The 22,724-nt window shown below is 53.8% G+C and overlaps 1 protein-coding gene across 2 annotated transcripts in view; it reads right to left on the reverse strand.

The window, feature by feature from the left end:
* The window catches only part of LOC114900024 (sodium/glucose cotransporter 4), an 18,380-nt gene extending 1,139 nt beyond the window's left edge, over positions 1–17,241 (reverse strand). For both annotated transcript variants that reach the window (XM_029231274.1, XM_029231273.1), the window contains exons 1-12: positions 17,030–17,241; positions 14,970–15,041; positions 12,325–12,429; positions 11,855–12,019; positions 10,381–10,486; positions 9,465–9,545; positions 8,934–9,139; positions 8,601–8,736; positions 7,665–7,772; positions 4,945–5,095; positions 3,248–3,416; positions 1,677–1,892 (exon numbers count right to left, since the gene is read on the reverse strand). In XM_029231274.1, the coding sequence (XP_029087107.1) occupies positions 1,677–1,892; positions 3,248–3,416; positions 4,945–5,095; positions 7,665–7,772; positions 8,601–8,736; positions 8,934–9,139; positions 9,465–9,545; positions 10,381–10,486; positions 11,855–12,019; positions 12,325–12,429; positions 14,970–15,041; positions 17,030–17,191 (1,677 nt within the window). In that variant the 5' untranslated portion in view covers positions 17,192–17,241. The remainder of the gene's footprint in view (positions 1–1,676; positions 1,893–3,247; positions 3,417–4,944; positions 5,096–7,664; positions 7,773–8,600; positions 8,737–8,933; positions 9,140–9,464; positions 9,546–10,380; positions 10,487–11,854; positions 12,020–12,324; positions 12,430–14,969; positions 15,042–17,029) is intronic.
* Between the last annotated feature and the right edge of the window lie 5,483 nt (positions 17,242–22,724).

Here is a 22,724-nt window from a genome sequence, read left to right on the forward strand (position 1 = left end):
ACACACACACACACACACACACACACACACACACACACACACACACAGCAGGAGCTTGAAGAGCCCGGAGGGCCTCACAGCGGAGACGTCCACGGATCCCTACGGAACAATGATATTTAAGGGGCAGGAAGAAAATCCCATGAAGATGACAGAGGAGCAGCCAGAAGGGTAGAAAAATATACAGTGAGCAGAAGAGAGGTCTCCAAGACGCAGGATGTGGGCAGTATTGTCTGGTTCTCTTCAGAGTTCGCTTGAGATGAAGATGGAGAAGTGACCAGTAACAAGGTTGTTGGGAATGTTGGTGTGAGCAATGCCGGAGGGCACTGGGACACCAGGCCGACTCAGCGGGTTAAGGAGTAGATGAGGGGGAAGTGGAGGCTGGCGATGGACACCACTCTTCACAAAGTTTGCTGCTGAGGGTCAGAGAGGGAGACAATTGTACCTGGAGGAGAATGGGAGCCAGGGAGGGGATTTTTAACTGGGAAGGACTTCAGTGTGGGAATGAGACAGCAGACAATGGGGACGCTGAAGGATCAAGCGGTGGGGGGAGACCATTTCAGGGGTGAGCCCCTGGGGAAGTTAGTCTCCTGGTTTACCTGTGAATACACTGCTTGTTTGTAGGAATTCGTGACACTAAGGGTATAGGTCATTTTGCGAACTCTAAAGGTAAGGAGTGTTATTAATTATTTCCACCCAGTGTTCCAAGGACCAACTTCTGGCATGGGCTCTCTTACGGGCTGAATACTGTTCCCCCCAATTTCATATGTTGAAATCCTACCCACCCCCCACTTCAGAGTGTAACTGTATTTGGAGAGAGGGTCTTTAAAGAGGTGATTAAGGTTAAATGAGGTCTGATGAGTGGGCCCTAAGGACACCAATATGACTGGTGCCCTTAGAAGAGGAGATTTGGACACAGACAGGCACAGGGGAAAGACCACGTGAAGACAGAGAGAAGATGGCCATCTATGAGCTAAGGAGAGAGGCCTCAGAGGAAGCAACCTGACCAACCCCTTGACTCCTGGCCTCCAGACCTGCGAGGAAATAAACTCCTGTCATTTAAGCCACTCACCCTGTTGTACTTTGTTATGGCAGCCTGAGCAAAGTAATACCCTTCTGCTCTAAAGAAAAAAGCTTTCAAAAGACTGAGCATCAGTGTCTGAGGACTGGTAAATCCATCAGCGTGGGAGCGGTGAGGGCCTCAAATCGAGCTCTTACTCTGCTAGACTGTTTCTTTTCTCATAAACCTGTTTCTTCAAGGTCCAACTCAAGTGACATTGTCGGGGAGCCTCCCCCTCCCCCCAGGGGTGACTACCTCTCCTCTGCCCTCGGCTGCACCCTTTGAGCTTGGGCCTTCTGTACCTTCTCTTGGGAGAGTAACTGCTGGTGTTGGGGTCTTCCTCCCCGCCCCCCCCACCCCTGCTCCCCACGGGCAGCTGCTGGCAGGGACCATTCATCTTTGTAAGCCCAGTACAGTGCCTGGCACAGAGTAGGTGCCCGCTGAGTCATTTTCCAATTGAATGAATTACTTTTCACTTGGGAATTAACAGCCCAAGGAGCTCACCGTCCCCAGCCATCTGTGATCTCAACTCAGCGGAGTAAGAGTCGATGGTGGAAGTCCAGGCACTGTGGGTAGGGGAACACTTGGGGGCGGGCCTCGTTCTGAACACTCCACTTGCCTTTTCCTCAGGGATGGGGGCTGTGCAGAGGCTGACAGTGACGATGACGATGGCCGTGAGCCCACAGAGGAGGAGTGCAAAGTAGAGGTAGTGGAAGTCTTTCAGCACGGCCGGCCTCGGGTCTGCCTCCCCACAGGCTGGGGCTGGGTACGAGAACTCCAGGGTCATGCGCAGAAGCCCCACCGCCAGGCCAAATATGAGGCCCCAAAAGGCTCCCTGCGGAGAGAGGGCAGTCCAGGGGTGGGATCCAGCGGGGAAACCCCAGGAAGCTAAAAGCCACGGTTTGGTTTGTCACCGCGTTTGCAAGTCTGCCTGAGTAAGTTCCCCATGAATGCCGAGGCTTTGTCTTAACCTAAAGGCAGGCAGAGCGGTTTATTGGGAAAGGCACGGGTTCCAGAGTCAGGCTAGGCTCCACTGCAGAGCAATGACTGAAGCAGTGACTCGACCTCACTCACATGCAATGATAAGCAAATTAATAAGTGCTTAGGGTAGGTGCTGAATATTCAACTAGAATGGAATTTGCTTTTGTAATCAGCAGGGAAAGCCAGGATCTCCCTCCCCAGCTTTCTGTTATGATAAACCAGAAATCAGAATTAGAATGCCTCCTTTTTTATTTTTAAAGAAAAGCTCTGGCACGTCCTATATCTTCTCTGTAGCACTGTTGGACCCTAACCTCTACCTGTTCCCCAAGTATAAGAAGGCTTATATTTTCAAAAATTCTGGAATGAATAGAATCCTCCAGAATTCAACCGAGTCCTGCCGTGCAGTCTAGTTATCAGCAGGGGGACTCGAGCTCTGCAAACAGTAGACCCAGCAGAGGCCTGGCTTAACTACTCCATTGGGGAGGGGCTTCTATGATCTCCCTTACGATGACCCTGGGCTCTCACGTGGCCCCTGTACAATCACGTCCATGATGCTCCTTACCTCCCCAAGGTACAGCCAGCAATTTGGGCCTGTCTTTTCTAGGCTAACCTGGGGAGTGACCAAGGTTACCCTCCTGGTACCTCCCAGGGTCTGTTACATTTCCGTGCAGTTTCATAAGTGGCACATGTGCAGGCACCCCTGTAAGCTCACGCCTTGTTTCATCATCTTCTTTGCTGTTATTTTGCCGACATGTAGAGCCCTACCGTGTTAGAGAGCTTCCCGTCTGCTTGGGCTTTTACACACACTGTTCCTCATGTCGGGAAGACTCTTTCCTCTCCCATTAATCCTTCAGATCTCAGCTCACAAGTCCCTTTGTGACCACCCCCCCCCCCCAGGCGTCCCATAGGTTATGTGTTCCTGCTCTTTGCTCTCATGGCAGCTATGATACTTTGCTCTTATTGCATGTCGAAACCTCTTTCCTCCCGCTGGCCCAGTGATGGCAGACCTATGTGAACTTTGTAAACCATTGCATCCCTGGAGCCTCCCTAGTGGGACTGATTAATGTTTGCTGAGTGAATGAATAAATCTAGACCTGATGCTATGGCTGGGGAGACGGAAGCCTGGAGGGGGCAAGTCCAGGTTATGGACAGACTAGCTCTCCTGACCCTCCGGTGTTCTGGGAGAGACAGGTGCACTGCTGCACTCACAGGCTCTGTGACCCTCTTGCAGAAGATGGCCAGCAGGAAGAGGGCAGTGATGGGTGGGGCCAGGTAGCTGGTGACAGACTGGATGTAGTCGAAGAGCTGCCCGCTGTTGGAGCTTTGGATGATGGGGACCCAGAGGATGCTGATGACGACGAGGAACACCACAAACACTCTGCCAGGAGAGAACAGGGCACTGTGAAGAGCGCTCAGAGCGGCATGGCAGGGGGGCAGGTGAAGGTGACGTACGGGAACCAGGAAGGGAGAAAGGAGGGGAACGTGTGGTTGCTGAATCAGAGAAGACAGGATCACAAATGCAAAGATTCCAGAAAGTTAGACTCTTAAAATCCCAGAATATCAGAATTACAGAATCCAAAAAACCCAAAATTTTAAAAATCCCTTTGAAAGTGTGTAGCCCATCTGCTTTCGGAAAGAAATCCATTCATTTCCCCTTCGCCACCCACCTGAGTAAATGGCCCCTGGTTGAAAAACTTTTCTTGGGTGTGTTGGGTGCAATGATGCATATTGCCAGGAGATGGTGCCCAAACCTCACTGACTGATGCAATCAGGTGCAGTAAGACTTGGCAGGTGAGCAAAGAGATAAAAGGATTCTGCACACCTGTGCTCTTCTCTCCTTCCCCTCCCATTTTCTCTCTCTCAGGCCACACTAGAGCAGCAGCTAAACTGCAGGAGCTACCTGCCGTTCACTCCCCTCTTAGCCCCCACCTCTTTGTACAACCTGTCCTGCGCTCAGATCCTTTGATGGTCAGTCCCTGTGCATAGGGCTGGGATGCACAGATGAGCGGGCCGTAGGGATCCATGGCAGCCGTGGGCAGAAGGCATTGTGATGCAAGGAGTAGTGAATGCAAAGGCAGGGAGATGGAAAAGAGCAAGTTATCTAAACTCAAGTAGAGAATGAACACTTTAGTCCAGAAACCTGAGTTACAGAGCCTTAAATTATGAAGCAAAGATTTCAGAAAGGGCCTCTTAACTTTGTGCAAACTATAAATGCCCAACCCAGGGAGAAAAAGAAAAAATAGCCACCAAGTTATATTTTGAAAGGCATGAAGTGAATACCTATGAGGTAAAGTTCAAAATTTTCAGCTGAGTGTTCAAAGCCCTGCATCCTTTGGAGACAACCTTCCTATGAACACCTCCATCGATGCGGGCCCCTCACTGCATTACATGTTTCTGATTTTCTCATTAAACTGTGTGCACCCTCAGGGCAGGACCATATAAGTCGCCCCTGTGTCAGCAGCACAAAGGTATGATGCAGGACGCGTGCTCGGGGTGAGACTGAAGGAGTCTTTCTGTTATCCGGGGATGACATCCAGAGCTGGTCTGGAAGACATTGGGGGTGAGCTGCTTGCTAACTTCTTTCCATCTATACAGTTCCTCTTTCATTGAGTCAATGCTTTGTCAGCTTCTCTCATTTACCCTCTTGATCAGTTCCAAGATAAAATTGAACAGGCAGGGAAGAGATTTTTTTTCTCCTTATTCTGGAGGGAGGGGAGTGGTCCAGAGCTGGGGAGGAACTCACCTGAGGTCCTGTAGAAAGTTGGCGCAAGGAACCAGGGGCTCTGACTGCCAGTGCAGGGCCCAGACCCAACCACATCTCCTTCGGGTAACCAAGGGCAGGGAGGAGAGGGGAGAGGGGTTTTGCCTACAGGGAGGGGGTGCTCCGGAAGGATGGGCCAGCGCACCTGCCCACCACCATCAGCTCCTGCTCTGTTGCCTGTCTGCGGAAGTGCTGCCACACGTCAATGGCAAACAGGGTACTGCTGCTGTTGAAGATGGAGGTGAGTGAGCTCATGAGGGCGGCCATGATCACTGCGATCATCAGGCCCCGCAGACCTGGGGAGAGATGAGGTCTCTGTGGGCAGCTGGCCCGTTAAGGCGAGCTCTGCCAGCAACCATGGAGGCTGCCAGCATCCAGCAGAATCACGAGTTTAGGGGAGGGAAAGGGATGGGGACGGTGTTGAATGAGGTGCCCAACCAGGAATCCTGGAGACCCATAGCACTAGAGGCCGGGTTCTGGCCACACTCTACCTCTGCCTCCCCCTGTGGCCTTGGCTGAGTCATCCGTCCTCCCTGAGCCTCCATTCCCTCATCTGCACTATTAAGGGATGTGAGACTAGCTGATCTTTAAGGTTCTCTGCAGACTGGACATCTCGGTCTGGGTTTTAAACCTTGTAGACACTTGGTTAGTGGGCCCTGGTAGGGAGGAGGGTGACTATTAATTATTGAGTGGTTTTTTTCAGCGTTTTGAACCTTTTTCAATGATGCTATGAGACCAGGCTAAAGCCCCAGCTTGGGAGGCAGAATCCCTGGAACTTTTTGAAGGTTTTATTTTAATTAATTAATTATTTATTTTAATTTTTAATACAAATTTTAAAGGTTACTTTCCATTTTCAGTTACTACAACACGTTGGCCATATTCCCCATTTTCTACAGTACATCTCTGAGCCTGTCTTACACCCAATAATTTGTGCCTCTCGGTCCCCCACCCCAATGTACTCCCCCTCCAGGAACCACTAGTTCCTTCCCTATATCTGAGTCTGCTTCTTTTTTTGTAATATTCACTAATTTGTTGGGTTTTTTGGAGTCCACATATAAGTGATATTATATAGTATTTGTCTTTCTCTGTCTGACTTATTTCATTTAACATAATGCCCTCCAAGTCCATCCACGTTGCTGCAAATAGCAAAATTTCATTCTTTTTATGGCTGAGTAATATTCCATTGTGTATATATACACCATCTTTATTCATTCATCTGTTGACGGACACTTAGGTTACTTCCATATCTTGGCAATTATAAATAGTGCTGCTATAAACATTGGGGTGCGTGTATCTTTTTGAATTCGTGTTTTTGGGTTTTTTAATATATACTCACAGGAGTGGCATTGCTGGGTCTTATGGTAGCTATACTTTTAGTTTTTTGAGAAACCTCCATACTGTTTTCCACAGGCAGAAGCCATGGGTTTGTTTCCTGGTTCTGCAAGGAACTAGCTGTGTGATCTTTGGACTAGATCTGACCCTTTCTGGGCCTGTTTTCAACCTGTAACAAGGGAGGGTGGGGCCCACTGGTATCTCAAGTCTCTATGATTCTGATGAGGAAGCATCTAGAAACACAACTCCCTGGCCAGCCCCACCTCAGTCCTCTTTCCCCTCAGTCCAAATATTTAACCACCTCCTGCATGGCTCCCTGGATGACTCAAAGTGTCCCAAATCTAGGCCAGCATCTTCCTCTGGGGCCCCTGCTTCTTCCTTTGGTTAATGATATGTTTCTGGTCTCTAACAAGACACCTCCAAGTTATTCTGGACCCCTTCCTCTGCCTCCCTCCTACCCCACCTCCCTCAGCCAGTCCCTCTGTGGCTGCTCTGTCATAACTGGGCCTCCACCACCATCTCCACTATTTCTTTGATTCATTTCTTGTTCCACTGGAGGGAGGGAATAACTCAATTTCCCTCCATAAACCTGCCTTTCTTTCTATGTCCCCAGTCTCAATAGCATTGTAAACTCAAGACCTGCAAGCCCTGTTTGGATCCCTCTGTCTTTCTTGTCCCTCAAACACAATCAGTCATTAAGTCCCGCCAATTCTATCTCACAAATATCATCTAAACCCTTTCTGTCCATCCCTAAAGACACTGACCTAGTCCAAGCCACCACTACTGCCTTGACCACTGAAAATCCCTCAGGATCTATCTCCCTGCCTCCCCCTAAGCTGAACGCTCCATGCAGAGTGATCCTTCTAAAGCACACATCCAATCATGCACGCTGGCCTGAAAGCCCCAGTGACCCTCCACTGCCCTCAGAGTAAAGGTCACGCTGCACAGTGGGGCATGGCCACCAAGTCCTCCCCACGAAGGTGGTCTTCATTCCTGCTACATCTGAGCCCACACTGGCGACTTTCAGTTCAGACTTGACACTCTCTCATACCTGGGCCTTTGCACATACGGGCCCTCATCCCCGGAACGACATTTCCCACGCCCCTCCGCCTTTGTCTGCCTAAGATGTTCCCCGGCACTCAGCTCCATTTCCTCTCCTCTGGGAAACCTTCCTCCACATTCCTCCAAAGTGGGTCAGGTGCCTCCTTAGGGCTCCCTCAGCCCCACCGAGTCCCCACACTGGTCCCACTGTATTGTACCTTCTGCTTGGGTACCCTGCAGACTGCGTTGAGCTCGAGAGCAGGGGCCTGCCTTTAATCTCTGTATGTCCAGAGCCAGGGTACAGAGTAGTGCCCTACAGATGCTTGTGAAAGGGGTGTGTGTGTGTGTGTGTGTGTGTGTGTGTGTGTGTATTAGGAACGGGGGTGCGGAGGTGAATGTTTTCATTCTCTCTTCCCATCTACGACCATCCTAATGCAATCCCTCTTGGGCTGGAAAGCTGGTGTGCAGCGTGGTGTGGGGGATGGGACTTACCCATGGGCATGAGCGCCATGACCAGCTTGGGGTAGGCAATGTTGGAGCATCCCACGCGGGCCCCGCAGATTCTTTGGCAGATGTCAGGGTCCACGCAGCCCACTTCATCTGCGGAAGAAGTGATGGCAGTCAGAGCTAAACCATCCCGTGCCTTCTCTGGCTGGCCCAGTACCTGCTTTCTGACCCCATAGGAAAGTGTTCACGGGTGAGTGGCGGGAGTCAGCGTCTAGAGGGTCAAAGGGCAGGTGGAGGTTGGGTCCTGGGATTTCAGAGTGTCTGGTAGACTTCTCAACCACATACTACCCTGCAAAACCTGATAGACCCCTCTGGGTTTTAGGCCTTATATCTTAATAAAAGGCAAATATCCTTGCAAGGCACCATGAATGCCTCAATTGGTCTTTCCTTTATAGAGAGAAAGCAGGATGTTAAAATGACATTCAGATGCAAATTTCTTCTACTGATACACATACTGTATGTTTGGCCCACAAAGCCTAACGAACTTACTATGTGTTCTTTTTTTATATATAAATTTATTTATTTAGTTAGTTTTGGCTGCGTTGGGTCTTCATTGCTGCGCGCAGGCTTTCTTTTTAGTTGCGGGTGAGCAGGGGCTAATCTTCGTTGCGGTGCGTGAGCGTCTCGTTGTGGTGGCTTCTCCTGTTGCGGAGCACGGGCTCTAGGCGCGTGGGCTTCAGTAGTTGTGGCACGCGGGCTCAGTAGCTGTGGCTCACGGGCTCAGTAATTGTGGCGCACGGGCTTAGTTGCTCGGTGGCATGTGGGGTCTTCCCAGACCAGGGCTCGAACCCGTGTCCCCTGCATTGGCAGGCGGATTCTTAACCACTGCGCAGCCAGGGAAGCCCTTACTATGTGTTCTTAATAGAAAGTGTGTGGCCCTTGCTCTGGGCCAACTTTGCCCGGAGGGAGACTAGCTCTTACCTGGGTACAGGGCCCGGCTGATCATGCCAGGCATGACGATAAAGAACATGGGAAGGATCTTCAGGTAGCCCCCCAGCACGGAGCCCCCCTTGGCGTGGGACAGGCTCTTGGCGGAGAGAGACCTCTGCACAATGACCTGAAAAGACAGCAGCGCAGGAGCGCCAGTCGGGCCTGCTCGGGTTCCACTCGGCTCCTGCGAGCCCCAGCGTGGGGACGGTGCCCCATACCTGTTCCCGAACCCGTCCCAGCCCTCTGTGCATCCACATGCCCAGTTTGCCCTCAGGAGCCACCCCAGTTTGTGGTGGGCTGGGCCAAGCTCGGTTAGGGCATCACCTGGTCGGTGCACCAGCACCACGTGGCCAGCACCGTGAGCCCGAAAATGAGGCCTGGCCAAGGGATGTCCCCGCTCACAGGGTCCCGGAGCATGTGGAAGGCGTCGGGCCGGGGGAGGTGACAGGTGGTGTTGGGGACTGTGACATTAGGGATGGCCTGCCTGTACCTCTGCTCCAGGCCTGGGTACCAGCCCACCTCTTGAAAGCCTGCAGGGAGAGACCACTGCGAGTGAAACAGCCCTGAGGCCCCACTGGGTCTGTCGCATGCCCCAGCTCGCTGGATCCCAGTCATGTGTGGGACCCCTGAGCTCGGAACTCGTATGGGACTTGGGAATGAGAGGTGGAGTGGCACTCAGGCTCAAGAGCCCTGTTGTGGAGTAGAGAGAATCCTGCTGTTGGGTGCCCTGGCCTGGAGCCGGAACATGGCTCTGTGCTCTGCAAAGTTCTGATCAGACCGTGGTGGTGACAGCCAGAGAGAGATCAGAGAGGAGTTGACAGGGGAGGGTGGGATGTATTCAGGACTCTTCCTTACCCAGAAACATGAGGACCAGGGCTCCCCCCACCATGATCACCGTCTGCAGAGTGTCTGTGTAGATCACGGCCGTGAGGCCCCCTGGCGACCCAAGGAGAGGGGTCATCAGCACCAGCAGGGGTTCCTCTCAGGGTGCCCGCCCTGTGCTGGGCCGCACTGGGGAGACCAGAGAACACATGGAGCCCTCAGCGGTTGGGCTCTGGCCACTGCCTTCCCCGCCCCTCGTGCTCCATGGGCTCGCCCAGAAGGCAGAGGCTGGTACAGCCACAGGCCCTCAGGTCCCTCTCCTTCTGTCCCGACGGCCTCTGGCTGTTGTTTGGTAATATCCCAAGTCTTTTCCTTTCCTGTGCTGTTAGCTCCACCGGGAGGCCTGCCTCCCTCCCCACCCCAATGCCCATTTAAGCTCCCCCATCTTTCCAGGCCACCTCAGCCAGGAGGAAGTCTGCCGGAGCCTGTGTCCCGGGAGCCCAGGCCTCTGTGAGGGGCTCTGCAGGAGACGGGAGAAGGCATGCTTGTGGCTCTTGTCTGGAGTAGCCCGTGGTGACTCTAGCCCGGGTCACAGTCCCCCAACCTCCACCCTATTCCCTGCTGTCGGTCTTCCTCTGTATCTCCTTCCCTGGCTCTCTCTCGGGATGGCTCTGTTTCCTCCTGTTTCTGCCCTTCCTGTCTCCCCTTTTCTCTTTCCCACGTGCACAGTGTCTGTGATGCACTGAGTCTTTCCGCCTTTTCCTCTGACTCTGCATCTCTGTCTGCCTTTCTCTTTGTTCCCTCCAGTTTCTCTTTCTCACTCTCCCGGTCAGTTTTCACTCTGTCCTCCCTGGACCTCTGTGTCCCTGTCATCCGGCGCTTCCCTCTCCACCTGTCCCTGTCTCTGCTCCTGGCACCTGCACCCGACGTGACCTCCCCTCGGCCCTACCTGTGATGGTATAGACGGCCGTCACCACCAGCAGGATCACAGTGGAGAGGTAAAGGTTCCAGCCCAAAGCCATCTGGATGAAGAGGGCTCCAGAGAAGATGTCAGTCTGCAGAGACAGCGACCCAGGAGTCCAGGTCACCCAAGGCCCTCTGTGTGGTCACCAGTGTACGTCACCTTCCTGCTCAGCAATACCAGGTGCTGTCGGCCCTCATGGTGTGATGAAGATGAGCCTTACGTGCTGTGCTCAGGAGGATGGGCTTGGCCTACAAACACTGAGGGGCCGTGGAGACTGTAAAGCAGAGGAGCACCGCGGACAACTCTGAGCCTGAGAACCGTGTGATCTGGCAGCACTGCCAAGGTCATGTGCTGGCGGGGAAGGGGTGAAGTGGCACACTGAGGAAGTGAGACAGGAGCTGGGGTCGGGGGGTGGGGGGGAGGGGCCCCTGGGGGGAGAAGGTGGGAACCTAGGGGGTCCCTGACGGCTCCCTGAAGGAGCACTGACCCACTCAGCTGCCAGATGGGCCCGCGGCTGACCTGACGGGCAGGCGCCCCAGTGCAGATGACACAGGTCCTGGATACCCACATGTTTGGGTTTATTGGAGGACTTGGGGTCGCAGCCTTTGCCTGAGCTGATTTAGGGTTATTTACAAGCATTGATGGAACAAGAGGCTGTAATATTTCCAGCCCTGGACCAACCTGAATGCTTCAGTTCCCTTCAGGGCATGCTTGCTGGTCCCTTTACATGAGTGTTTTGTGACCCATGACAAGGACTACTACGTGACAAAGCCTCAGGAGGCCTCAGCTGGGCCACAGAACCCAAACGTTAGTCCCAGCCCCAGAGCTAGTGCTCTGTGTGGACCTGGGCAAATCGTTTGACCTGGGTTTGTCTTCTGAGTTTAGGTCAACAGAGGAAGAATAGGCCCTTTCTAATGGTAACATTCTAGGCAATTAATGCTCTGTGCTGAATGAAGCCTTAATTAATGGGAAGATAAATGAGTGAACGAATTCTAGATTGTGACTTCTTTGGATAGAGGGACTCTCATTCACTCAACAAACATTTATCATTCATCTCTAATTACCCTACTGCTGAGGGGGAGCATGTGAGGAAGGGGTGTGGATTTTTTTTGGGGGGGGGGTACGTGGGCCTCTCACTGTTGTGGCCTCTCCCGTTGCGGAGCACAGGCTCAGGACGTGCAGGCTCAGTGACCATGGCTCACGGGCCCAGCCGCTCCACGGCATGTGGGATCTTCCCGGACTGGGGCACGAGCCCGTGTCCCCTGCATCGGCAGGTGGACTCCCAGCCACTGAGCCACCAGGGAAGCCCAGGGGTGTGGATTTATCCTCCCTTTCTATTATCCTTCCTCTTCTAACCATCCATGCATTCATCCATCCATCCATCCATCCAGCAACAAGCTGTGCCCTCTCCTAAGCATTTTCAGAGAGACATGATGGCCACACGGGAGCAGGTACTCACTGAAATCTTGGTGAAGATGTAGAGGATGAGAGAAAGGACAGACATATACACCTGGATCCTCTGGCCCCCGAATCGCTTCTTCAGGTACTGTGGCATTGTGACCACACCGGCTGCGATGTACACGGGGACGAAGATCCAGCCGAGGGCCAGAAGCAGCCAGGTTGCCTGGGAGGGTGGGGAGAAAAAGGGATCCATGTTCTAGATGCAGATGGAGGGGTGGTCTGTGCAGAGGAGAGGCCTGGGCAGGGAGGTAAGGGACCAGAGGCCTGATCTCAGTCCTGTGTGACCTCTGATGAGGTCCTCCAGGCTTTGGTTTCCTCATCTGTAAAATGGGTTCTCGATTCACCATGCATCTTCCCCAAGCACCTCTGAGGTTCCTCTTAGCACTAAGGCCGGGGATGGGGTGGGGTGGGGTGGGGTGGGTTAAGACCCCCTTTATCCATGAGAATCCTCCAGGCCAACTTCCTTACATTCCACTCAAAGCCACCCACAGCAAGGCCTCCAGCGGCCCCTGTCCCAGCCAGGCCGATGAACAGACCGCTGCCCACGTTGCTGGACATCAGAGATGCTCCGATCTGCAAGGCACAAGTGGGGCCAAGGGTCAGAGGTCAGCTTTCATTTGAATCGATCTGTAGTCAGGACTATGGGCTTCAGAATCCGGGAAAGAGGCAGAGAGAGAGCAGAACCTGAACTCAGGGAACGTGAGATCAGAGGGAGGAGATGCAGTGGGGGAGCAATGAGAAGAGGAATGGAACTGCTATTTATTAGGCACTTACTGTATACCAGGCAATGTGCTAGGCATTTTATAGGCACTAATACACTTAATCTCCACAGATATTTGGAGGGGTGGGTATTAATCTTTCCACTTTACAGAGGAAGGAGTTAATGTTAGGAGAAATGAAGTCACTGGCTCCAGGCCACCCAGTGAGGGAGAGGCAAAGTGGAAAAGAACAAAAGCCATGGGAAGCAGCGTCCATGTAGGGAGGACAAAGCTCTGCTCTGGGGCCATGGATCTAAGGGCCTCCAGAGAGAAGGAAGCTGAAGGGAGAAGGGGAGTCCCCCACGAGAGGGATGGGGGAGGCCCTCTGCCACCCCGTTCCGGCAGGTCCCAGGGCAGGGCCAGGCAGTGGGAGGAGCCACGGGGTTGAGCACAGCCCAGGCCACGCCCCCAGTTAATTTTTCTCCAGGAGGCAGCTAACTACTCTGAGGCAACAGGAGGCAATGCCAGTTAGATAGATGATGTCCACAGTCACAGCCGTCAGTACTTGAACGGCATGGCCAAGTGCCTGCTTCTGTTCTAAATATATTAACTCACCAACTCCTCACGACAACCCCATGAGGAAAGTTCTGCCATTATCCCCATTCTACTCGGGGAAACTGAGGCACTGGCAAATAACTCGCTCAAGTTCCAGAACTGATAAGTGAGAGTCGAAATGAGGGTTGTGACTCTGGCCATCTGCCTCCTGTAATCACTGCTTGATGGGTGCTAGGTCTTAGTAAGCCTCCATTAGCGTTATCTGTTGTTGTTAGATGGGAGCTGGAGGGGAAGAGCCAGTCTTGTACCCTGTGTCACCTTAATAAAATTGTGGGGCTGGGCAGCAGAAAGTGAGAAGAAGGGAAAAGCACCGGGACGTTCAGAGACGAGGCGGTACAGTGCAAAGGCACAGAGATAACGATCGGCCTGACGTTCCTGCGGACTTTCAGCCACCCCTCCGCCCCCGCGTGCACACAACACGTACACACACACTCCCTCCCTCTCTTAGGGGGTCCTGGGGATGCTGCAGGCTGGGCTGGGTCACTCAGTCACAGCAGAGGGCACTGGGCCTCCTACTGTGGGAGAAGAGGCTCCCCAGGCTGCTCTCGAGGACCCTGCCCAGGGCTCCCAGTGCATCACTCAAGGAGCCATCAACAAGGTCGGCAGGGGACCCCACGGGCCCCTCTGAGACGGGGATGCTGCTGCGCCTTCTGCTGTCAGCCCCCAGCCACACTCCCCTCGGGCCACAGGGAGGGGAACGAGGCACCTTTCAGGACTGGCTGAGTAGGGAAGCGCGCAAAGCTATTGGACGGTCATCACAGACACCAGACGCACACATCCCAGCGGGGCAGTGGGACTGAGAGTCCCTTACCTGCAGCTGGTTCTGCCCCGGCCTTGGGCTGAAGCTGCTCTCAGTGTAGGCGGCTCAGCTCACAGCCCCGTCCCCCTGACGAGGGCACCACCACATCCTGGTGTTGCAGCCACTGCGCCACCAGGGAAGCCCTGTCATGCTACTTTTGTCCTCGCCTCTCCCTGTCCCAGACACCTGAACCTTCCAGAGAGCCCTGCAGGCTTCCTGGGTTCCTCTGCTCTTTGGTGAGTCTGTCGCCAGCGGTGGGCAGCAAGGGTGGCGAGAACAAAGACAGGGTTGTGCAGAGGGCCGGTGGTGTGTGGGTGCGTGTGCGTGTGTACACACACACACCACGTGTGAGGTGTGCGTGCCTGGGCTTGTGCCAGCTTCAGGGGCCCCTGGGGCTGAGGACTCCGCTGTTAGTTTGGAAGCAGGCCTCACCTTCCTCCGTCCTATTTCAGGAAGAGGAAGTTAGCTTTGAGGACCAAAAGGAACAAGTGGGGAGGCCTGAGGGGCAGGACTGGGATTCAAAAGATCAGGTCCTGTGGGGGTGGGATTTTACCTCTAGGATTTCCCTCACTTAACTGCTCTTCAGTATTTATGTGTCACTTTCCCAAGAAAATCTTTCCTAATCCCACTTCCACTGTCTGGAGGTTAGAGGCCTCCCCCAGACATTCACAGGCCCCATGCTGCCCTCCAGCTCGACAGCCGTCAGGTTGTTTATGAGTCTGTCTACCCCGCCCAGCCTTGAGCTCCTCTGGGACGGGAACACTCTGCGTGGGCTCTGTAGGTCCAGTGTCCGGCGTGGGACCCACACTTAGGAGGCGCCCAGGGCACGCAGGTCCCAGCTGTGGGTTTGGAAGGTCTCTCAGGTTGCCTGGTGCCTCTGGACCAGAGAGAAGGAGCCCAGAGCCAGGAACCCCCTTGGGGGCTGTAGCCTTGGTCCAGGCAGGAGTAGGTGAGGTGGGAGCTGGGAGATGGGGGGAGGGGCGGGAGGAGGGTCGACTCACTGGCCACCAGCTTATGGACCTTCCCGCCAGGAAGTAGCCGCCAATGGTCCCTCGGCTGGCACGGATGGACGACTGGAAAGGAAATGGCAAGAGTGAGGATTTCCCGAGCCTCCCCCAGGCTCTGCCCTCTGCCCCAGATTCCCTGCCCCTCGAGGCAGGCACTGTGGGAACACAGGGGGTGGGAACTGAGGCTGAAGCGCTCACCATCTTTAAGCTACGTGGCTTTGGGGGCGTCAGCTCCCCTCTCTGGGCCTCCCTGCTCATCACCTGGGGCTGGTGTGAAGAGCAAAGGAGCTAATGGTGCGTGCGTGTGTGTGTGTGTGTGTGTGTGTGTGTGTGTGTGTGTGAGTGAAACGCCCTCATGAATGTACGGTGCTGTTCATGAGCACAGATTATTGCCATTGTGCACTCTTGTGTCCTATCCTGCTCCCCTGTCCCCGTCCAAACGTAGCTTCAGGAAATGAGTTGGGGTCTCATCCTCAGGCTACCGTGGCAGGGAGACTGCCTTGTCCCCTCCGCCCAGCCGGACTCCCACTCGGGGGACTGGGAGGTTGCAAAGCACTCGGGCCCCAGACAGAGGCAGGACTCTTCTGGGGGCCGTCTCCTGCTCCGGCCTGATGTCAGACCACACCACTGAGGTCCACCCATGACCCTGGAGCAAACCCTCTCCTGCACTGGGAGGTGGTCAGTAGTGGCCTATTTGAGGAATTACTCTGAAGACTGAAAGGGGGTGGGGAATGAAAGAACTTTCTCTCGGATGCAGGGGGTGAGTACAGGGCAGCGGGTTAAAGCCCTTATTGGATGCCGAAGCCAGGCATCTGATTGGGTCTGCAGACAAGAGAAATACCTGAAGGAGGGGGAGGGAGAGGGAAGTTGAAAGAAGCTTCTCTTCCCCCAAGAGAAAGTGACAGATTAGTCACTAGGGCATGACTGGTGTGCAGGGCTTGCTGCTTGTCAAGCCTTTGCTTGGACTTTCCTGTGCCACCTCTGGTCCTTGGGGAGGACAGATGAACAGAAACAGTTTACGTTACAGGTGAGGAAACGGAGGTCCCCTAATGGGAAGCAACTTGTCCAGAGTCACAGGGGAGTTTCTGCTTTTCATGGCTGTCCACCTCCCAGGAGCCAGCGAGCCTCTGTTTGCCCATCTCTTCCTCACACACCCTGGGAAGCAGGGACAGTTCATCCCACTTTACAGATGGGGAGACTGAGGCCAGAGATGGTTCTTGACCTCGCCGCAGCCTCATAAGTGGCCACCTGGGGCTCAGATCACTCTGTGCCTCACAGTGGAGTCTGAAGGCGCTGGCATTTCCCTCGAATGCTGCAGAGATAACGGCGGTCATTTATTGCTGCAGGCTGTGTGCTGGGCGTTGTGCCAGATCCTTAAATGTGTCACGCTCCTAAATGGTCAGGGTCGCTTTACCTCATAGACCTTTATACTCTCATTGCCCAGATAAGAAAACTAAGGCTCCGTATGTTCCCAGGGCCATGCGGCCCTACCTGTTGGAGTTGACATCTGAACTCAGAGCTCCCCGACCTCCAAGCCTGGCGCCCGTCCAGGGCATTGAGGCTCTGGTGAGCAGTGGAGAACAGAAGCATGTTGGGATTCGCCTGGCTCCCTTCCCGTGAGACGCGCAGCCCAGCTCCTTTAGAAAGCACTGCTCCTTGCCAAGGCACCATCTGGTGGAAGGTGTAGTGGGTCCAGGAGTCAAGCATTCGCATAGCTGGGGATGCTGGCATGTGGAAGAGGGCAGGAATGGGATGCGGGGAGGCCAGGGATGCATGGGGCCAAAGGAGCAGATGCACAGGGACAGGGAGTCGGGCGGGAGATGGGGCCTCGCTGTGTGAGCTCTGCCAGGTCATACCCCTCTCTGGGCCTCAGTTGCCCATCTCTAAAAGGGAGGGGTTGGAGAGGATGATCCCTTAAGGTCCTTCCACATCAGCCCCTGTGCTTCCTGGACACGCCTTCCTTCTGCCCACCCCTGCCCCCAGCTCCATGACCAGCCATCGAAGAGAGCCTGCCTTTGCCTCCCCTGCCCACCCCCAACCTCCACGCTACTCACCCAGATCCCCACGCCAATGACAAAGACAAAGTAGACGACCAGGACCGCAATGTCGTAAGCATGCAGGCTGCCTCCAGGACCCGGTGCTGAGTGTGGAACTGTCGCAGTGCTGACCCCATTTCCCGAAGCTCCAGGCCCCATTGCTGCCGGCTCCACGCTCATCTACTAGTCAGTCACCACCAGGCTGGACTTTGAGGCACTCCTGGTTTCATTCCTTTCCTTTAATGATTAAACAGCCCCAAGCGCCACTGGCCAATGAGAAAGCTCTGAGCCCCGTTGGCACATAAAGTCCTGGCCCGCCTTTTCCCCTTACTGCCAGCTCCGTCTTCTGCAGGCCTCCCTCCCTTTCCCTGACCCCACTACACACACAGTTGCACGCTCACACACACATGCACATGTACAAGTGCACGCGTGCACGCTCCCATCCCGGAGAGGAGCAGGAACAGGAGGGAGAGAAGAAGGAAAGGAGCAGATTCCTGGCAGCCTGGACTGGGAGGGACTTCAGAGTCAAGGCGCTCGAGCTCCTGCTTGTGTGGAGGAGAGACTGAGGCCCAGGGAGGAGAGGGATGCAGGGAAGTAAAGGCAGAGCTGGGCCTGGAGTCGGGGTTTTTTTTTTTTTTTGCGGTACGCGGGCCTCTCACTGTTGTGGCCTCTCCCGTTGCGGAGCACAGCCTCCGGCCGCGCAGGCTCAGCGGCCATGGCTCACGGGCCCAGCCGCTCCGTGGCATGTGGGATCTTCCCGGACCGGGGCACGAACCCATATCCCCTGCATCGGCAGGCGGACTCTCAACCACTGCGCCACCAGGGAAGCCCGGGACATTTTCTGTCTCAGTTTTGGCTGAGGTCAAATGGGTGAGGACAATATAACAGGTGCCTAGTACCCTTACCCCAATTCTAAAAGTGAGTCAGGACACTCAGGGAGCCATGCCACAGAGGCCGTGGCAATGGCTAAGCCCAGGGCCTCTGCTGCCCCAGCTGACCCCGTAGGTATTGAACACTCGCTCTGAAATCTCAGTTGCCTGGCTGCTCTCGGCCAGTGACTGAGCCCAGCTGATGCCGTGCATGCCCTTTCCTGCAGGACATGTGGCTCACATAACGGGCATTTTTGGCTGGAGGACACTCCTTGGACCAGCCGAAACTTTCTTAGTACTGCACTAGATCCCCGTGGCGATTGCTTTACAAAAAGTTGTTGGAGTGACCTGGCGACCCCTCTTCTTCCCCATCTGCAGAGTGAGGAGGTGGCCCCTTTCACTCTCTAGTGAAGCCAAGAGAGAAGAGTGTCAGAGGGTCTATGGCAGAATTTCATGTGTGTCCAAGGGCCTGGTGACTTAAGGAAAACAATGGTCTAGGCTGGGGACATCTCAAAAGGGGGAGTGACACCAGCAGAGGGTTAGGCCAAGGTCTGGAGCATGGAAGCTGGACAGCACCCGTCGGGAGGCTGCACAGAGCGTTCCTGCTCCGGCACACGAGACTAGGGTGTTTAAGGCCCTGGCTGCACTGCCCTTGCCCTTCCTGCTGCTGCTGGGGGGCCACTGACCAAGAGATCATTTCTTGCCTCCCCTCCTCTCCTCTGGCTGCTCCTTGCTGCCTTTCCTGGTGCCCAGGCTGGGGGCCATGTGCTCCCCTTCACAGCACTGACCACACTGGGCTGTTCCTGGTTGTGTCCGCAGCTAGGGCGGCAGTGGCTCTAATGGGTCCCTGTGAGCTAAGACCCCGAGCAGCCTGGAGGCTCCCCGAGGATTCGGGGAAAGGACGGCGGGAGGGTGGTGAGCACCTGACATCGGCTGTCTTCTCTGCAGACGTCACTTTTATGAGGAACCAGAGCTCAATCCAAGAGCAAACAGCAGAGCCCGAGTGGCAGAAGGCAGCAGTGGCGCAGAGGAAACAGGTGTGGCCCGGGAGCCAGAGAGCTTTGCTTCTGCCACCAGCACGTTGGTGACCCCTAATGCATGGGTGCACGTGGCACACATCACTGCGAGTGCCTTTCCTCACCTGTGAAATGAGATGTCTGGAATCGCTTGTAATGACCTTGGAGCGCTAAAGTGCTACAAAGGAAATTATTGGCCTGGTCTCCTCTAGCCTTTTGGTTCTAAGAGTCCTGGGGGAAGTGGGATCCAGCTGGAGCTGTGATTGAAAAGTGGGAGAACAGTGAGGGCTCAGGTCCATAGCTTTAGGCCAGGCACCCCTGGACCCTGCCCGGCCCTGGTACTCATGAGTTGTGCTCTCAGCCTCCGTGTCCTTGTATGTGGAGAGGGGATAACGAAGTTCACCTCGCAGAAGCATCCTGAGGTATAAAGCCTGAGGAGTGTGTGCAAGGCACAGAGCCCTCGGCTGGCGCAGGGCTGCTCTGTCACGAGCGCTGTTGCTGGCACTGTGCTCTGTGTGGCGAGATGGCTCTGTGGGACTCTGCCCTGGTGTTCACCTAGAGCGGTCAGGTCCCTGGAGATGTCCTTGGTCCTGACAAATTCCAGAGCCCCAAGAGGCCCCAAGTGGGGTCGGGGGATGGCTTCATGCCTGAGCCACTGCCACCCACCTTGTCACGTCCTTCTAAGAAAGCAAAGCCTGCAGCCACCCAAGCAAGGCTCTGGAGCGCTCACCAGCGAGCGTCCGGATCTTGCTGGGGAGAGACTAAACAGGCGGCGAGTTCTCTGCCACCTCACGTGAGAAACAGGCCAAGGAGATTCAGAGGATCCTGGGATTAGCAACTGGAAGCAGAGCCTGGGACCTGGGCTCATGCTCCTTCCACCGGCCCGTTCCCGCCCCCGCCATGTCCTTTTCTGGTTTCTGGGTTACTTGGTACCCACGGTTGCCTGTCCCCCCTCCATTATAACTCCTACCAACTGTGCTATAATTGCTTGTATGTTCCCCCTGCTAGTGGCGGACTCCTGGAAAGCAGGGGCTCTATCGGGTTCACTTCTGTCTCTAGCACATGGCACAGGGCCTGGCACACCGTAGATCCTCATTACATTTTCATCAAATAAACGAATGAATGCATATTACATCAGTTTCTTCTTTTCCCATGCAAGCTCTTCATAAACTCAAAAACTCAAAACCATGCCAGTTGTCACTAGCCACACCACATATATCAGCTAGGGTTAAGTTTGGCCGTGATATACATGGAACTTAAAAGTTGCTTAAATAAGAAAGTTTTTTTCACGTTCATGTCTAGAGATACACAAAACAGGACCGGTAAGGTGGTTCATAATTTTTTAAGAGACCTCAACTCCTTTTTTCTTGCTGTTCTACCATCTTCCATCTCATTGTTTAAAATGGGATTCCAGCCATTGCCTCTGTATTCCAACCATTGCCTCTATATTCCAGTGAACATTTCCTGGAAATGTCACACAACACTTCTGCTAATATCCTGTTGCCCAGAACTTAGTCATGTGATCACACATAGCTACAGGGAAAGACAGGAAATGCTATCATTATTTGGGGTGGCCTGTGCCCTGTCAAGATTCTGGCTTTTTTACTCATTAACAGAGAAGAATGGATGCTGGGGGGACATTAGGAGTCCCAACCATGCCACACTTTATAGTCTAAATGGCACACCCTTCTCTTACTATCTTCACCTACTAGCCCTGCGTGGTACTTGGGAATAAGAGGCATTATACCCACTTCACGATTGAAGGAACAGAGGCTCTGAGAAGCAAGTTTTCCCAGGCCACAGAGTGAGTTACGGCAGGGCTGAGATGGGCACCCAAGGTTGCCAGCTACAAGGTCGCTCTTTCCGCTTCATCATCTTGCCCCAGGGCTTCTTGGAAATAGTAGAGCTTGGGCTCCTTCCTCACAATTCCCTCAAGAAGCATCCAGCAGACACCTGATACTCAGAGAGAAACCAGATCCAATCCCTCTTGAGGACCTCATGGTCTGTCTTTACACAAGTCTTAGAATATAGTGTGATGACTGGAGGGTTGCTAACACAGACAGCTCTCTGACCCCAGAGCCCTGGAAGCCAATACTTCAAGGTGTGTGACGTTCCATTTCAGGTTCTTCCAGCCTACAATTTTCTGTCTGGAACCAGAGATGGGGTTGGAGAATTCGGGCTGAGTTCAAACCTCAGACAAAGGACATTGGTGTTTATGTTTGATGGGATGTGGTAGCACAGCTAAAAGTGTAGGCTCTGAGATCAGAAAGCGTTACTTCTCTTTTCATGGAAAGCAAGTTACAGTCCTATTTTTCATGTGAGAAAACTGAGGCTCAGCGAGTTCTAGTCCCTGTCCAAGGCAAGTGTGTGTCGGAGCGAGACTTGAGCACAGTCTCCTGATGTCTAAGCTGGACCTCCTCCTGCACGGGGCTTTGGGAGGCTCTCCAGAACACTCCCACTGCTCTAAACCCTGGCTGGGACCCACTACCTGCCAGGCTAGACCAGGCCCCCCCACCTGGATTTTATTCTGCAGCTAGAAGCCTGATCACCTGTAAGGAGCTGTCGGCATCGTGTCTCAACAACTGGAGAGAGGGAGTCTCACCGAGGGAGAGATTTGCCCCTTGGAAGGTGTGTAATGCTTGCTCTGTTAGACTCCACTGCGTGAAGCCAAGACTCTGCTCTGGCGAGTCTGTGGCATTCATCCCTCCTCTCCTTTCTCTGCAGGAATTATCTCTGGAAGTTTACCCACTTCTGTAGGGCTCCTGGCTCCTCTGTATCCTGATGGCGGCAAATGGGATGGGAAAAAAAATTGCCTTTGTATCATGCAGCAAATGGAGGTATACCATATCTCAGTAGCCTCACCGAGCCTGTTAGGTTTCAGGAGAACCATCTGGCTTGTCTTAGGATGGCTTTCTAAGCAGTCACTGACCCCAATTAGGCATTGATCAATAATGATCAATCAATCGATCATCAATTAGTTTTTGTTTTTTAAAAATATTTATTTATTTATTTAATTTTGGCTGCGTTGGGTCTTCATTGCTGCACGGGGGCTTTTCTCTAGCTGCGGTGAGCAGGGGCTACTCTTCATTGTGGTGCACGGGCTTCTCATCGAGGTGGCTTCTCTTGTTGCGGGTTTCAGTAGGTGTGGCTCACGGGCTCTAGAGCGCAGGCTCAGTAGTTGTGGCGCACAGGCTTAGTTGCTCCGTGACATGTGGGATCTTCCCGGACCAGGGCTCGAACACCTGTCCGCTGCACTGGCAGGCAGATTCTTAACCACTGCGCCACCAGGGAAGACCATCAGTTAGTTTTAAATTATCAGCATTCACCAAGTTTATACTGTCTATCCAACCCTGTGCTTGGCCTGTGACTGGCAGAAGTAAAGGGGAGCCTGGATACCTTCCTTTAAGGGAATTCAGCTGAGAGATTAGAGGTGGAAACAGAGAAAAGAATGAGGGACTTGAAGTAAGACAGAGGTAGGTTTGAATGACAACACTTCAGCTTATTAACTGTGTGACTGTAGGCAAGTGCTCAGGGTACCTGGCTTGCTTGTTGTGAATATTAAAGGAGAGAATAGAAAACACTTTGCTCACTACTGGGTCCATGGGAAATGCTCTGTTGGTGGTTAAGTGTCAAAAGCAGGGTGAATGCACACAACTATAACTACTTAAATTGAGATAAGAATTCAGAGAAGGGAGATATTCATGTGTGAATTATCTTTTAAGGCCTAGACTTGTAGAGCAGGTAATTTGGACCCTGGCGGGTCTGGGACTGGGGCCCTGAAAGACCATACTTTCCAGAATGTGCAGTACAATGGATGGCCACAGGGGG

Source organism: Monodon monoceros, unplaced genomic scaffold, assembly GCF_005190385.1.
Source record: "Monodon monoceros isolate NGI ecotype Baffin Bay Population unplaced genomic scaffold, NGI_Narwhal_1 Super_Scaffold_18, whole genome shotgun sequence".
NCBI lineage: Eukaryota > Metazoa > Chordata > Mammalia > Artiodactyla > Monodontidae > Monodon > Monodon monoceros.